General features: G+C 36.9%; 1 protein-coding gene, 1 long non-coding RNA gene and 1 pseudogene across 2 annotated transcripts; 2 read left to right on the top strand and 1 right to left on the bottom strand.

Moving 5' to 3' along the window:
* The first annotated feature begins 645 nt into the window (after positions 1 to 645).
* LOC126602858 (probable 2-oxoglutarate-dependent dioxygenase At3g50210) lies at positions 646 to 3667 on the top strand (annotated as a pseudogene).
* A 78-nt stretch (positions 3668 to 3745) lies between these two features.
* LOC126605536 (uncharacterized) lies at positions 3746 to 5749 on the bottom strand. The gene is made up of 3 exons (XM_050272953.1): positions 5157 to 5749; positions 4974 to 5080; positions 3746 to 4766 (listed from the first exon to the last, which is right to left on the bottom strand). The coding sequence occupies exons 1-3, from the start codon at positions 5601 to 5603 to the stop codon at positions 4028 to 4030; spliced, it is 1293 nt and encodes a 430-aa protein (XP_050128910.1). The 5' UTR covers positions 5604 to 5749; the 3' UTR covers positions 3746 to 4027.
* Positions 5750 to 10253: 4504 nt separating this feature from the next.
* On the top strand, positions 10254 to 11889 carry LOC126605387 (uncharacterized). Its single transcript, XR_007616936.1, has 3 exons — positions 10254 to 10388; positions 10606 to 10685; positions 11566 to 11889. It is a non-coding gene; the product is annotated as an uncharacterized LOC126605387 (long non-coding RNA).
* The last annotated feature ends 3010 nt before the right edge of the window (positions 11890 to 14899 follow it).

A 14899-nucleotide genomic window follows, 5' to 3' on the forward strand; every position in this document is an offset into this window, starting at 1 on the left:
AACGTAGAGATCCGAGCATCCATAACAGTGAAGCGGGTATTTGGATGGTGGCAGGGCATACAAGGACGGAAATACTAGGATCGGAAAGGATGATACCAATTATATGTATCAAATTCCCAGAACCTTCTTCAACCTATACCAAGTTGCAATAATGGGAATGGATATGGAAAGAGGAAGAAGAGCACAAAGGCGCGCTTGATTTTTATAATATTTTTCCCAATATATTCGTTACAAAAGAAAGAGAGCTATTGCTCCATTTAAAGGAACTGGACCCCGAGAGTGCAAGCTGGACAATCCACTACTAACTCACTAAGGACAACATTAGTAAAAACAAGCATAACCCTTAATTTCTAAATGACTAAGATAGTCACCAATTAAAATATCCTATCATGATTTTGTTGGAAAATATTATTATTTAGGTTTAATGTTTGGTTTTCTGGGCTTAGCCCGTTAGTATTAGGGTTTCAGTTTCTTACCTTTTAGGGTTAGGGTTAGTTTATTATAAATAGCATGCTTGTTATTCATTAGAAAATAAGTCATTCACAATGTAGTCTCTAGGGTTTTTGTAGCCGTCTCGGCATTCTCGGTTGTTTAATAATATTTTTATTATTTTGTAATCTTGTTCGTTGCGCACTCTGATATTCAATGTCCTTTAATTTTGAATCTTAATAAGATATTGGTCCTCTTTTGGCGGAATCCGATGATCTAGAAAGGGGTCAGGATCCAAAGAGATATTTCAATGTGATCGTTACACGAAGTGGTACACCATATATCACTTTACAAATAATAGAATATATGTGTTAAAAAGTTAATAATTTAAAAAATAAAAATTTTGATCATTTCTATAAAAACACGTGGTGTACTACTCGTATTCCCCGTCATAATGAAAAATTTCTCCAGTACTCAGACAATTGGATCGAGCTTTCAAAGAAGCTGGCTTTTTATATGTGGTACTTTGAATGAAATTCTCTCAAATTGAGCTTTGCCATTTCTGTTTCCTAATTCTGTAATTTGGCAGAAAGGACATGGTATTCCTAAGACTTGCTGAAACTAGTCAAGAATCTGACACGAAAGGTTTTTGAACTTCCATATGAAGAAAAACTCAACATCAAAATGTCTGCTGATAGTGGATACAGGTGCATACACAAATTTGTAGAGCATGCACCTGGATAACCAACATATGAAGAAAAACTCAACATCAAAATGTCGGAGTATTTCTTTTACCGAGTATTTTTTAACTTTTCTAGGATACCAAAATTTTAAACTAAATTGTGTAAGCCAAATGATATGATTATTGATGATTGAATAATTAATGAAGTTTCGATTAACGTGTTTATTTCCTATTAGTAGCCAATCATTTGGTTTAAAAGTTTGGTCTCCCTAATATTACCCATAATTATATAGACATATATATATATATATATATGCATCTTTGTGAATGAGGATTAATTTTAAGGAAAATTAATGAAAAGAGCTTGAAAACTTTGAGTTTTAACGATAAAGACAAAATCAAAGGTAAAGTGAATAGTATCAGGATTGACTTTTTAATGCAAAAATGTGGTTTTTCGTTAAAGTGAACAGTATTTGGAGCTTTTCGTTAAAGATCCCTTAATTTTATGATATATGATTAGTGTATGTGTGATTTGTATTAAGAGAAGGCTTGATTCTCCATGGAGACGATATCAGAGAGAGGATATTACCAAAGGTGAACCTGACGTGCATGAAGCTTTTGATGTATTGACATGCATGAAGCTATTGATGTATGTCTTGATTTTATAAACGCTTTTAAGTTTTTCTGTTAAACATTGCAAAAGTAATTAGCTATTTAAAATCGTTTTTAGCCATTGTAAAAGTAATGCGAATAATATGCACTTGTGTACTTTTCTTTTTATCCTTAACTGATCACCACTTTGTTTCACATGTAATAGTGCTATAAAGAAGTGGAACCAGGGATGTATGGAGATCTTGAAAAACCAATGGAAGGACCTAACCAATGGTACGTACAAATTAAGGCCTTCCCTACTGAATATAAGCATTCGATCAAGTATATATTTTGTGTACTTATCTCGATTACAAAAAGGTTGTCAATCTAATATGAAAAGCAGAGCTGATATGACATCGAATATGAAATAGTTAGGTCACCTTTGTTGAGTTAGAGTAGCAGAGCTTTTGCACAAGTCTAGCTCAGCCTACTTTAAGATTAAGGACTACTGATCAAATTTAAGGAGAAAAGTTCTGCGTAGTGAGTGGCGGCATGGAACACCCCGTCGTCCCGATCACCATTGAACAAAATTCGTTTATGTTTGGATTTTGCAATGCTGCTCTTGACTCATTCAACAGTATACAAATAAGTTGATAATGTTTTGGACATTGAATTGTGACTATGTATCTATTGCTGGGTCTATATACTCCATGTTTATTCTCTTTCGAGCTTACTAAAGACTTCACGACTGATTCTTGCATAGTGTTACTGAAGTGGTTCATTTCGCCTTATGATCCTTTGTGCATGCCAGATAATCCCCCGAATTTAAGGTACTAATGGAGGAATATATCAGCCTCGATCTGCACAGGAATGTTTTCCATGGATAACAAACTTTTTCCATTTTTTCGACGCTTTATCTTTTCATATTCTCCTGGTTACAGGCTTTTGTTTCTCGGTTCCTTCCAATGCTTCAGCACTGAGTGGATCACCATATGAATTTGAAGGTGATAGAGCTGGAGATGCATTTTGGGTGATGCGTCTTATTGGTTACCCAGGTGCATGCTCTACAAATGGCTCAGACATTCCCATAAATGATGTCGGATGGTGATCTGTAATGCTGCTTAAGATGCTTGCACTTCCCTTTATATCTAATTTATATGTTACTGACGTCATTTCCTCTTGTTTTCCCTGTTGCTCTCGTTTTGTTCATTTCTGGCGGCCAAACAATTCCCGTGGAGCTGACACTGATGATGGCAAATCTTCTTCACCTTCAGCAAGTCGTGGGCTAGGAAAATCAATAAATCCCGGTCTTCTAAATTGTTGCATTACAGGGTTGTTGACATTGGTTAGTCAGGATGACGATATAACTGCCCTTCAGGTACTAGTTTTATATGCTGTTTGTATCCCGCCTCTCTAGTTTCCATAGAAGTTAAGTTGAATGACTTGTTGAAGGTGAGAAACCTGTCCGATGAGTGGATATCCGCTCCTCCAGTCCTCGGAACATTTGTCTGCAATATCGGAGGCATGCTAAAGGTAAAATTAATGTGTGTAATTAGGTGTTCCTAATATCTGTACCAACTCCTGGATTAAGTATCAAGTCACTACTCTCACTGGGATGAGTGCAGATTTACTCAAATGGTTTATACGAGTCTACTTTGCATCAAGTTATCAATTCCTCTCCAAAATACCGGGTCTGTGTAGCATATCTCTATGAGGAATGAGATTAGCCGGTACCTTTCGTCTTGTAATGCTTTCTCACTTCTTTCAGTTTCTGTTTTCTCTGTTAATCGTGTTTAGGTGCTAATCCCCTCTCTACATGCTTCATGTTGTTTAACAGACAAATTTTGACACAGCAGTGGAGCCTTGGACTTTTGCAGAGAGAAGCCAGGCGGAGCTAAGAAATTCGAAAGAGCTGTTTATGGCGAACATTTGGTTAAGAAAGTACTAACGAACTTCGTACATTAGTCGAAATCTTGTGTACAATACATCGAATGAAAATGGCGAACCCTAAAGATTGGGTATTTGTGAATCGAAGAGACTGAATTCGGACAAAAAATTCAAGACTCAAGAGGAATCAAATAAACATGAACAAGCCCTCATTCGGGTATCGAAACACGAAGCAAACTCAAAACATAAAGTCACTCAATGGGATGTTAATACAACTGATTTTTTTAGGGCGCGTAGACTGAGATACGCTAATCAATCAGCAATAACAAAAGAATGCAGTATAATAGGGAGGTGCACCTTATAATCTAACATTACAACATTGGTAACCTTATAATCTCAAAGAAAATAACGACGAAAATTCAACCAGTATCCCAAAGTTCAAGTAGACGACCCATTTGCAGAAACAGTTGCAGCAGTAGTTTCTTTTAGATGAAGTGGAATACCTGACCCCAGCTCTCTCAGCCGGTCTACTATACCGTAAAGAAATTCAAAAGTGAGTCTATTTTGTGCATTGAGATCTTCTCTTATGTGTGGATGAATTCGGAACCATTCCCCCAGCATCTTGTGCACATGAGCACGAATCATCCGCCAAGGCACAGGGTATTGTTCACAAAGCTTCAAATACTCCACCAAAAGATCTGCCTGGTCCAGTATCCCATCTTTCTTAGTTTCTTCATTCTCGGCTGCCCATTCAGCAGTTCGAAACCCAGCAAAGAGAGCTGGATTCTCAAGAAGAGACTCTGCGGAAAGCACCCCATCAGCACCAGTTGCTTCCAAACAGTCACGAACATCGTCCATGTGCCTGATGTTACCATTGGCAAGGACGGGGATTCTGAGAGCATTCTTGACGGCCCTGATGGCGTCCCAGTTGGCCCGGACTTTCTTCTGGTCTTTCTCATCTCTGGTCCGGCCGTGGACAGCTAAAAGTGAGCAACCCGCATCCTCAAGCATCCTAGCATACTTGATTGTATCCTCTAAATTTGGAAAGATTCGGACTTTGCACGACACAGGCACATTCAGGTTTTGAACCAAGTTCTCTACCAGAGATTTTATAAGAGGAAGGTTATCCATTAGAAAAGCTCCGTAATTCCCCCTCCTCGCAATACGCTGAGGACACCTGAACACGAATCCACACATTAACTAACAATCCGTGGATTCCAATCCCTAAATGTCATACTAACTCAAAAGGGTATTTGGGAACTCAAATTCACTTGGACAACAAGTAAACAAAAATTCACTTGGACAATTGAACATTTCGGAATTGTTAACACTAATTTCATTCATAAACAAAAGAATAATTATCTGGGATTAGATAAGCAATTACCCCAAATTAATGTCCACATAATCACAATGAGGCTCCACTTTCTTTGCAGCCTCCAACAAAACTTCAGGATCATTGGCACAAAATTGAACAAATAATGGACGGTCCTCCTGCAATACTCTCAAAATTTAATCCACCAAATAGTAAAAAATTACTACATTAATCACCAAATTAAAGTAAATTTACCTTGCAAGTGGTAAATTCTTGCTCCCGGTACTTCTCACTCTCGGTGAAAATGCGAGAGTGGAGCATCGGCGTGTAGGCGGCGTCGGCCCCGTACTTACGGCAGAGCATACGAAACGGGAGCTCCGAGTTGTCCACCATTGGCGCCACAATCAGTTTGGGCCGCCCCAGTTTCGACCAGTGAGCCCATGCCCGCTCGATGCGCGACTCGCCAGTCAAGCAGCGCAACGGCGTTGTAACGGCGAAGGTCTGCTGTTGTTGCTCTTCTTGTTGTTGGTGGTGGTCGGAGCAGAGGGAGTCGTCGAGGTCTTGCAGTGGGGCCGAATGGAGAGTTCGGGTTCGGATTTGGGATTCTGCGGCGGTGAGAAGAGAGGCCATGTGAGATTTAGGGGTTAGGGGATATAGGGTTTTGGGAGGGAGAAGGGGTAGATTGGGGATTTTGAATCTCATAGGCGGACTACGGGAATGGAGACGGAGAAGCAACCCATCGCCGCCTTTTGGATGGGAGGTTGCGGGACGGTTGGTTGCTTACTCAGTGGACGCGAGAAGTTGCGAACAGCTTCGCGTTAAGGTCTAAAGCAAGGGTTTTACGACATGGCGTTCTAGCGAGTTAAACCCATAATAGCCCATGGAAGTGACTAAATTGGGCCTTCAAAAGTTTTTTGTATTTTTTTTTTTAACAAATCTACACTAAAAATTCATCTAAACTATGGAGAGAGATATTCGAATCTGGGTTCTTGAGTGCTTATGCAAATGTTCTTAACCAACTAACCTATAAGTCACTTGTTTTTTATTTATTTATTTTCTTTGAATTAAAAGTTTTTTTGCTCAACAATATACATTCGGGGTGCTTTTTTATTATTTTTTTTATACAAAGATAATGGAGTGGTTCATGGTTTGTTTGTAGTAAGTCACATGGTAAGAATTTAAGACATTTCATTGACAGCTGGAGTAGACTGTAGTGCTAATAGCTATAACATTTATTAGTAGGTGTGTATCCATCTATGGACTCACTAAAATGAAAGGATTTTTTATTGACAAGAATATCCCTTTTTAAAAGAATAGTGTTAAAGTCATCAATTTATTCACCAAACGTGTTATTACCTTGCTTGGTAGTAATAAATAAGGTTAAAAGTAGACTCAAATATAAAATGATCGAACATTGTCACGTTATTTAGAGTATGTGGGAAGAAATTCAACACATTGTAAAATTTCAATTGTGCCAGTTAAGCCAATAAATAAAAAGATACGTAAAGTTCTTGTTACGTAAGTATATTGTGAGCCCAAAGATAAAAGGTGTGTAGGTTGTGAGTCCAAAGATAAAATGTGCGTAGGTAGACATAGGAGATCAATGAGAATTTAAGTGCTAAAGTTTCTTCGCTAAGTAAAAGAACAATTACCTCCCATGATTATGTTTGAAGGTGAAGTCCCTCTTATAGTGGTGAAGCGGAGCACGAGTTTAGCTCGTAGGTCATCTATTATGGTATGAATTGTTATCTCATTCATCAAGTCAATTAATTGTTTGAATAGAAGCAGTGATGAATGACGCAATTAAGGGGTGATTTGGGAGTGAGGTGCTTAAAAAAAAAACAGCCATGAAAAAAAACTGTGAGGGTTTTAGGTGTTTGGTAAACTGAAAAAAAGACTTATTTTGGAAGCTGTTGTGAGAATAAGCTGAAATCAAAAGAAAGAGCTGAAGCTGCTATTTGCAACTTTGGAAAACTAGTTTTTTTTCAAAACACACGGAGCTACAATGCTCCTTTAATGAAAAGACCCACTATCAGACTGCTTTTTTTTTTTTTCCAAAAGCACTTTTACAAAAAAATTTATCAAACACTCTGCTAATTTATTTCACAGTCGCTTATTCTCACAGCACAGCCGCTTATTCTCACAGTAGTTTTTTTTCAAAGCACAACAATACCAAACCAGCCCTAAGAGTCCTCTAGATCGCTAATGGTGTCGTGGGTTAGGCTTGTGGCTAAGCGATTTTATAGAGTGCATGCTCCATTAGTACACACTAATGGACTGCTTGGCATGAGGTTAAGAGCTCTTATTTCCATGGTTGGCATGTCTGATGCACGAGTTCAACTGAAGCGGCTTTCTGTGTTGGCCTGTCATACAAGGCTTCACCTACCCCACGTTGTGGTTGTCAGATTATGCATATCATTCACGCGTTGGCTCGAGAGGTAAAATCCTCAACTTTTCTCATGAGATGACGGAAACGGATTTTTCCAATTTCACTCTATCTAAATTACTTTCTGAAAACCTAAACCCGTAAGAGTAGCTCGAATAACTAAAAATCAAAAGAAAAAAAAAACGCTGATAAAAAATCGAACTGAAATTATTGGTTTGGTTTCAATTTTGGTGGTTAAATAACCGAAATGAGTGAAATATAATTTTATTTTGATTTTTTATGTTTGGAATTCATTTTCTAATGGAATTCTAAATCAATTATTAGCCTAAAGTCAATATAAGACTAGATAACCCAACTTCAGACACAAATATATTGAGAGTCTTATTACCTAAATTTTTTTTTTCTTCATTTTCTCTCCAATTTTTGGGCTATTATAAAAAGAACTTTGAAAAAAAAATCGAAACCAAACCAAACTAAACCAAAAAAATCAAGTCAAAATAATTGTGTTTCTCCTTTATAAATTGAAAAAACAAACATGTGGAGCCTACAAGACGTGGACTTTTTCTTTAGAAAAACAAGATTGCCCTTATTAAATAGATAGGATACACAAATTTTCCCACGCGTAGCTCAACAACCTTGGAAGTTCAGGCAATAGACACAATTGCTCAAAGCTCCCTGCTCATGGCTGGAAATGTTAAAAGTATTAAAGTTAAGATTAATTACTAAATCCTATATTTAATACAATCCCAATTGAAGATCAAATCCATCAAATAAGGAATCCTCTTCACAATCAATTAGGGATACTCCCACCATTATCCCAATATATTATCTCCTAAATAATATCTTGGGAATATTATTTTCTCGGGCATCGTATGGATGACATACCTTGACCAATAGGATGCTACCATGTGTAGGGCAAAACTCTAATACCATGGCCGGCCATCTCCTCCTATAAATACCTCCATTTCCTCAAAACTTCGGTAAGCTTTTTGCTACGCATACAAGCCCCAAACACTCACTTTTTTTAGAGAAACTAACTTAGGCATTGGAGATCCAGTGGCCAATCCCCCTCCCCCCCCCCCCCCCCCCAATCCCCTCTCCCCCTCAAACCTTGTAGGCGCAGGAGACTTTGGACTTTGATCAAAGGTGTTGATTGTTTTGTAGGTACAAATTCATCAAGACTGAAGATGACAGATTTTTGCTATCACTAATTGGTGCTTTCATCAAGAACTTAATTCAAACGCTCGAAGAATGCTCTCACATTCATGTTTCGAATTCTTCCGTTAAATACGTAAATATTCCAACATGTTTCTATTCTTAGAATCTTTTACATGTCCTTTGAATAGTCCTAGGGAAGAAAAATGATGACCGAAAATTCTAAAACAACGACAAACGGCGCTCCTTATTTACCGAGGTTCTCCCACACGACAGATCGCAGAGCAAGAATGATGGACATAAACTAAATTATTTAACCTTGTTGTATCTAGTATATTTCTTTTATTTGTATGTATCCCCTCAAAAGTGCTCCAATTCATTTCACAATCAGATGAATTTGTAATAAATCCATCATTTGCAAATTAGGTACACCATTTCCATAAGTATACCACCATAAAACTTAAAAATAAAAATAAAAAAAAAGCGCACACACACACAATTAATATTAAAAAAATAAAAAAATAAACCAAATTGCCAAGGACCTCCTAGGCGATCCCTTAGCTCCAGACTGATTTTTAAAGCACTGCTCCCCATATGCAAGCTTAGAAAGCCAGGTGCTCCAGCTTGCAACAAGGCGAGTTAGGCCCACCCCTGTGACCCAAATCCACACCTCCTTGGACCTAAGGCGATCCAGACCAACTCCAGATCAGTTCAGCTGAACCACCGGCCAACCAAAAAAAATATCGGCGACCATTTCTAGCCCCTTTTTGGTGTTCTACACCAATTTTCAGTGTTTTTGACATGTTTTTATGCAAACTTGACTTCTTTAGGCTCAAATTTCGTGCCTGATGTCCACTACACTTCCACCACTCACAGAGATGCACTTCAGACGAGCTGCTCAACTTTTAGTGGCGATCCATAAATATCCCAAAAAATTACAGACTTGATTAGCACCTTCGTTCAACAGTTTACCTTAATGAGTCAACTCCTCGTGCACATCAATAAGCAACGCACTCTTGACGAGGTGTCCTGAAGCAGGACATAACTGATGAGAATATTTTTTTCGACGAAAAATCGCTTAACTAGCTATAAACCAGGCGTTATGGCAGCGCACTCCCTTATAAGCCCCCACGAAAACATTTTCTCCCCGCCTTAGAGCACTGGAAAACCATCCATTCCCGAAAGGCTAACATGTGAGTGCACGTCCATGGTGGGGTCCACACTTTGATGAACACTCGAGGCCCGAATCCAACGCAGTGTTCACTCTCGACTTGGCTTGCATGGAGTTCCTTCCACCTTATACCGGAGCAGGCAACACAGAAACATAAAGAAACTCAAGAATTCTCGAGCTCAAGTTCAATTGGCAGTCAACGCCTGTCACAACCACGAGCAACCCTATAATATCCCGAAAATTTTAGGTGGTGATTAAGAGTGGATTACTTATGGCTATTGTTAGCAAAATAAATTTGCCTTATTTGAGGTTTGTATCAATTGGCCTTTGGTCCATTAAATGATCTTTTACTTTGAGACCAACATTTGGATAAAATAAAATTTTATATATATATATATATATATATATATATATATATATAACAGAACTTCCATTTCATCTAGTTTCCCAAGTAATAAAATTATTTTATAAAGGATTGTGCCAATGTTTGTCGGATTAGGTAAATGATTTGGTATCCTGAGAATTTAGTGGTGTATCCCTAAAAAAAAAAAAAAAAAAGGAATGCTTGCGTTGGTAAGTTAGGATAAAAGGGAATGGGGTTTCTAGAAAACTCTCTTCTTCCTACTCTCTTCTCCAGCCGAAGGAGATGAAGATGTTCATCTCCTTCAGCTTTAATTTGCCAAGAAGAAAATTTAAGGAAGAGGAATTTAGTTTTCTTTTCCTCTATTTGTGAAGATTAGGACAAGTGAGGATCCTTCCTTTGCCTCCATTAGAGGTATCTACTTCTTACCTTGGAAATCTATTTGATATTTGGTTTGATAACCCATGAATTAGTTTGGGTGGGAGTAGGAAACAGGAAAGTATCATATTTCATGTTATAGTTTTAGAGATGAGCACCAAGTGCTTGATTAAAGTCCCCAATTAACCTTGAATTAGGGTATGTTGTCTGGTATTTTGTATAAGCAGTGTGTGATGATTTTTCTTCCTTATAGATAAGGAAGAGAAGGACAAGATGACAATGGAACAAGTCGACGAACACCGTGGGAGTTGAACATCAACAAATTTTGTTGAGGTAGGGGAATTTTCAACCATAAAAATATTTAGATTTTCCATTCTTACTTGATAAATAATTGTTGGCATTTGAGCACTATTTCAACCTCACTTTAAATGTTTTCTGTTTTCGATTATGTGAAAGAAGTGAAGCAAATGTTTCTCTATGGTTTGATGTCTAATGATTTTAAATTTTCTTCCTACAACTTTGGGGGAGTTTAAAATAATTTTGAAAGGCTGTCAAGATTTCGTTCTTAACGTGCATGCCTTTTATGTTACTCATTATGAGATTTTGAAGTATGTTGAGATGAATGTTTGATTTTGAAAGTAGATGGAAAGTAGTATAATACATGTGCAGTTAAGAATGTTGAGGACTGCATGAATGGGCACAATGACCCGTTAAGTTGGTTGATTATGGGCACAATGACCCAATGTTCCCCGAGGAAAGCTCCATGTGTGGGCTACGAGAATGAGTTATCAAATTGATAAATACGTGTCATATATATATTGGCCAAGTATATTACGGTTCTTTCCAATCTGCTAGTCACTTGTTTGGGATACAAGAAAATCTTTGTGATTAGTTGTGCTATTGTTTCTTTAAATGATAATGGCTTTATTGTCCTTGTGACAAAAGAAGTGTTTTTGAACTGTGTGTTGTATCGTGTTGTTATCAAATATGTTAATGCTCTGAAACTTTGTTTTCCTACCATATGTTACTTCCAAGCATTTTTAGAGCATAATTCCGTTGTTGGATTACGTAGTAGTGGATAAAAATTGTTTCGAATCACTCTTATCATTTTTCGGCATGCACCAGAAATTTTAAATCACTACAAACTTACTGGAAAAAAAAAACCCTACTAGGCATTTTATGCTCACCCGTTTTTCTAAAAATGTGTTTTCAGGTGGGGTAGGGTTGACTAGCTGAATTTCGAGTTGTAGCTCTAGTGTGGACTAGTAGAAGGGAGTCCAGACGTATATCTTTTGGGTGAGCTGCCAAAGTATTTGTATGGTTAGTCTTAGTTTGTAAATGATCTTTTTGTTGCGTTGTAGACTAAGAAGGCGTAGGCCACAATGGGTTAGTGTCTCTACTTACCTAAGAAATGAAAACCATGTATATATAACCACTTGCCTTTTGGCTTGTATAAATTATGCTCAAGTACACTTTTACCAAATGACCTGAGCATGTGTTTTTTTTTTTTTTTTTTGTATGCAAGAAACCTTGAAGTTTTTTTGTGAACTCAGTATAATTTGTAAGGCTTAATGAATTGCCTTTGGAGAACCACTATGAACTTGACTATGTTTAAAATTGTGGGTGGTTATCTACTACCTAGGTTTCATTTTGCAAAATTTCAGATTTTTACCCTTTGGAACATAATCAGTTTTATTTCCAAAGTGACTTGGTGCTGCTGAAATTGTTTTTTTTAAGCAAAACAACAACATGTCTGTTTTAGATTTAAATTTTCCTATACTTCCTGAACTCGAAAATCCTTGAAATTTTAACACAACTTCGTTTTATGTGTCTACTTTGAATTTGGAAATTTTCGTACTTTTTGGTTAAACGAATGATTTTTTGTGAATTTTACGATACAGGTCGTTTCTGCAGTTTGTATTACCACAATAACACTATGTTTGGATAAAGAAATTTAAAATTACTAAGGAATTTTAAAATGACGGAAATTTAAATGATGGAATTTTATTCTATAGAATTTGTGAATTTTCTTGTTTGGGTAACTTAAAAAAACAATGGAATTGAATACGGAATTTGTTGTTTTTAAACTCTCAATCATAGAAATTGGAAAATAACACCTATTTACATGGAATTTAAACTTGGGAATTGGAAGTCCCAAATTCCAAGTTTTTTTCCATGCGGAAATTCTAAATTTCTATGTTTATGAACCCAAATAAGGGAATTGGTGCATGTCAAATTATAAATTCAGTCTTTAATTCAAATTTCAAATTTATTTCCCTCATCCAAACATAGTGTAAGTCTTTTAACTTTATTTATTAAAGTTACCCTTGTACGTTTTTTTTTTTTTTTGGGAAAACAGTTACCTTTGTAATTTGGTGTAATGTAATTGTTGAGTTTAAATCTTCATTGACTAAATCTTAAGCTAATATTTGTTTTACACCCTTAAACAACCACTTTGTTCTATTTATTTCTCTTAGTCTCACACCTCAAATTTTGGGGTGTGACAAACCTGCTCATTAGCCAGAGACGAACAACGTGTAACGTAGCTAGCCGAAAAAGCAGCACAAACCTGCAAACTACCACTAAAGACAACCAAGGTGCCATCGCCCAGAAAAATCAGATCTAAAAGGAAGTAGAAACGCTCAAACTCAATATCAATTGGCAATCTACGCCAATTTAACCACAAATAGCCAACTCGTCAGCCAAGAACAAACGACGTGTACCGCAGCCGTGATACGAATGAGCATGACACAAGAAGGGCAGCACAGATCCACAGGTCATCGCTGGGGGCAATCGAAGGCTTCCCAACAAAGGAAGATCCAGAAGGAAGTAGCGCACAGAGACCACCGACGAAACACCACATAACAATGCCTATCCTCGACTCACGCCAAGCCAATATTTCAAGCCCCAAAGCTCCAGAAAAAATTAAGTAGAAAAAAAGACGAACAACTCTTTGCAAAGGCAAGCAAAGAAGAAGGTTAGGGGAGTGGGAATAAATTTCCTTTGGTTTTCTCTCTTTCTTGTTGTGAAAAATTGGTCTCTAAATTTATTTAACCCTCTGCTTAAGGCAAGCTTAAATAGGTTTTGGTGGCAATTGGTTTCCTTTAAGTGGAAGAACTACAGCAGGTGTTGGGCCTTTTGTGGTGCCAAAAATAGTCCCAAAAATCCAGAAGGCGACACGTGAACTTTTTTCTCAAGTAAGACAAGATTGCCTTCATTAAATGGACATATCACACAAATATTCCCACACGCAGCTCAGCAGCCTCAGAAGTTCAAGCAGAGGAATACGACTGCTCGAAACTCCTCTGCTCGTGGCATGGAAAAGTCAAAGGTATTAAAGATAGGATTAAATACTAAATCCTATCTTTAATACAATCTCAATTGAAAATCAACTCCATCAAGTAAGGAATCCTCAATCAATCAAAGATACTTTCACCATTATCCCAAGATATTATCTCCTAATTAATATCTTGGGAATATTATTTCCTCGCGCATCCTATAGATGACATACCTTGACCAATAGGATGCTGCCATGTATAGGGCAAAACAATAATACCATGGTTAGCCACTTGCTCCTATAAATACATCCATCTCCTCCAAATTTTGGTAAGCTTTTTACTATGCATACAAGCTCTAAACACTTAGGGTTTGTTTGGATGTACTTCTAAAATGATTGAAAACACTTTTAGAGAAAATGTTTTTGGGTTCCAAAAGCACTTAAAGTGCTTTCTGCAAGAAACGCCAATTATGTGATTATTTCAGAAAGCATTTAAAGTGTTTTTCCATGATTTACTTGCATTTTTACTAAGGATTTGTTCTAAAAACAGTTTTACCAGAAACGCTTTCAATTATTTTAAAAGCAAATCCAAACAAGTTCTTACTCTTTTTAGATAAACCAACTTAGGCATCGGAGATCCATTGGCCAAACCACTTCTCAATCTCATAGGGGCATGATAAGACTTTGATCTTTGATCAAAGATAAATTCGTCAGGACTAAAGATGACGCATTTTTGCTACTACATAACCAAACTAAAATAAGCGGAACGCACTCCTAAATTTGAAGGTGTCGTAGTTTTCCCGCAATTAAGAATATTCTTTTTAATTCTTTTTATAAGATGGGTGGTCATATAAACGAGTCAAAGTGTAATCTTTGATTCTTCAAGAGGATAAATGCCCCTTGTCGGGTGCAAGACTTTTTTGTTGTTTTTCATTTCAAGCGATTTTAAGCTACACTACAAATAAGAAAGGTTTATACTTGAAAAGCAATGTGTTAAAGAAGAAATATATCCATCAAAGCGACCATTTATGAGTGCAAGACCTTATTTATAAATGGAACAAAAAGTCATTGTCTTTCTCTAAAAATTATCTTATTAGGAAAATTACGCTACATTATAATTCATTTCTGTATATATAACATGTTTTATTTTATTTTAGTTGTAAGAAAATCGATATTTGATATTGAAGAAATGAACTAGTGTAGAAGGTTTAGGCGAGCTAAACTACTTAGAAGACTAGGCCATCTAACTATTATTATAGTTTTACTCTCG

This window comes from Malus sylvestris, chromosome 15 (assembly GCF_916048215.2).
Source record: "Malus sylvestris chromosome 15, drMalSylv7.2, whole genome shotgun sequence".
Lineage (NCBI taxonomy): Eukaryota > Viridiplantae > Streptophyta > Magnoliopsida > Rosales > Rosaceae > Malus > Malus sylvestris.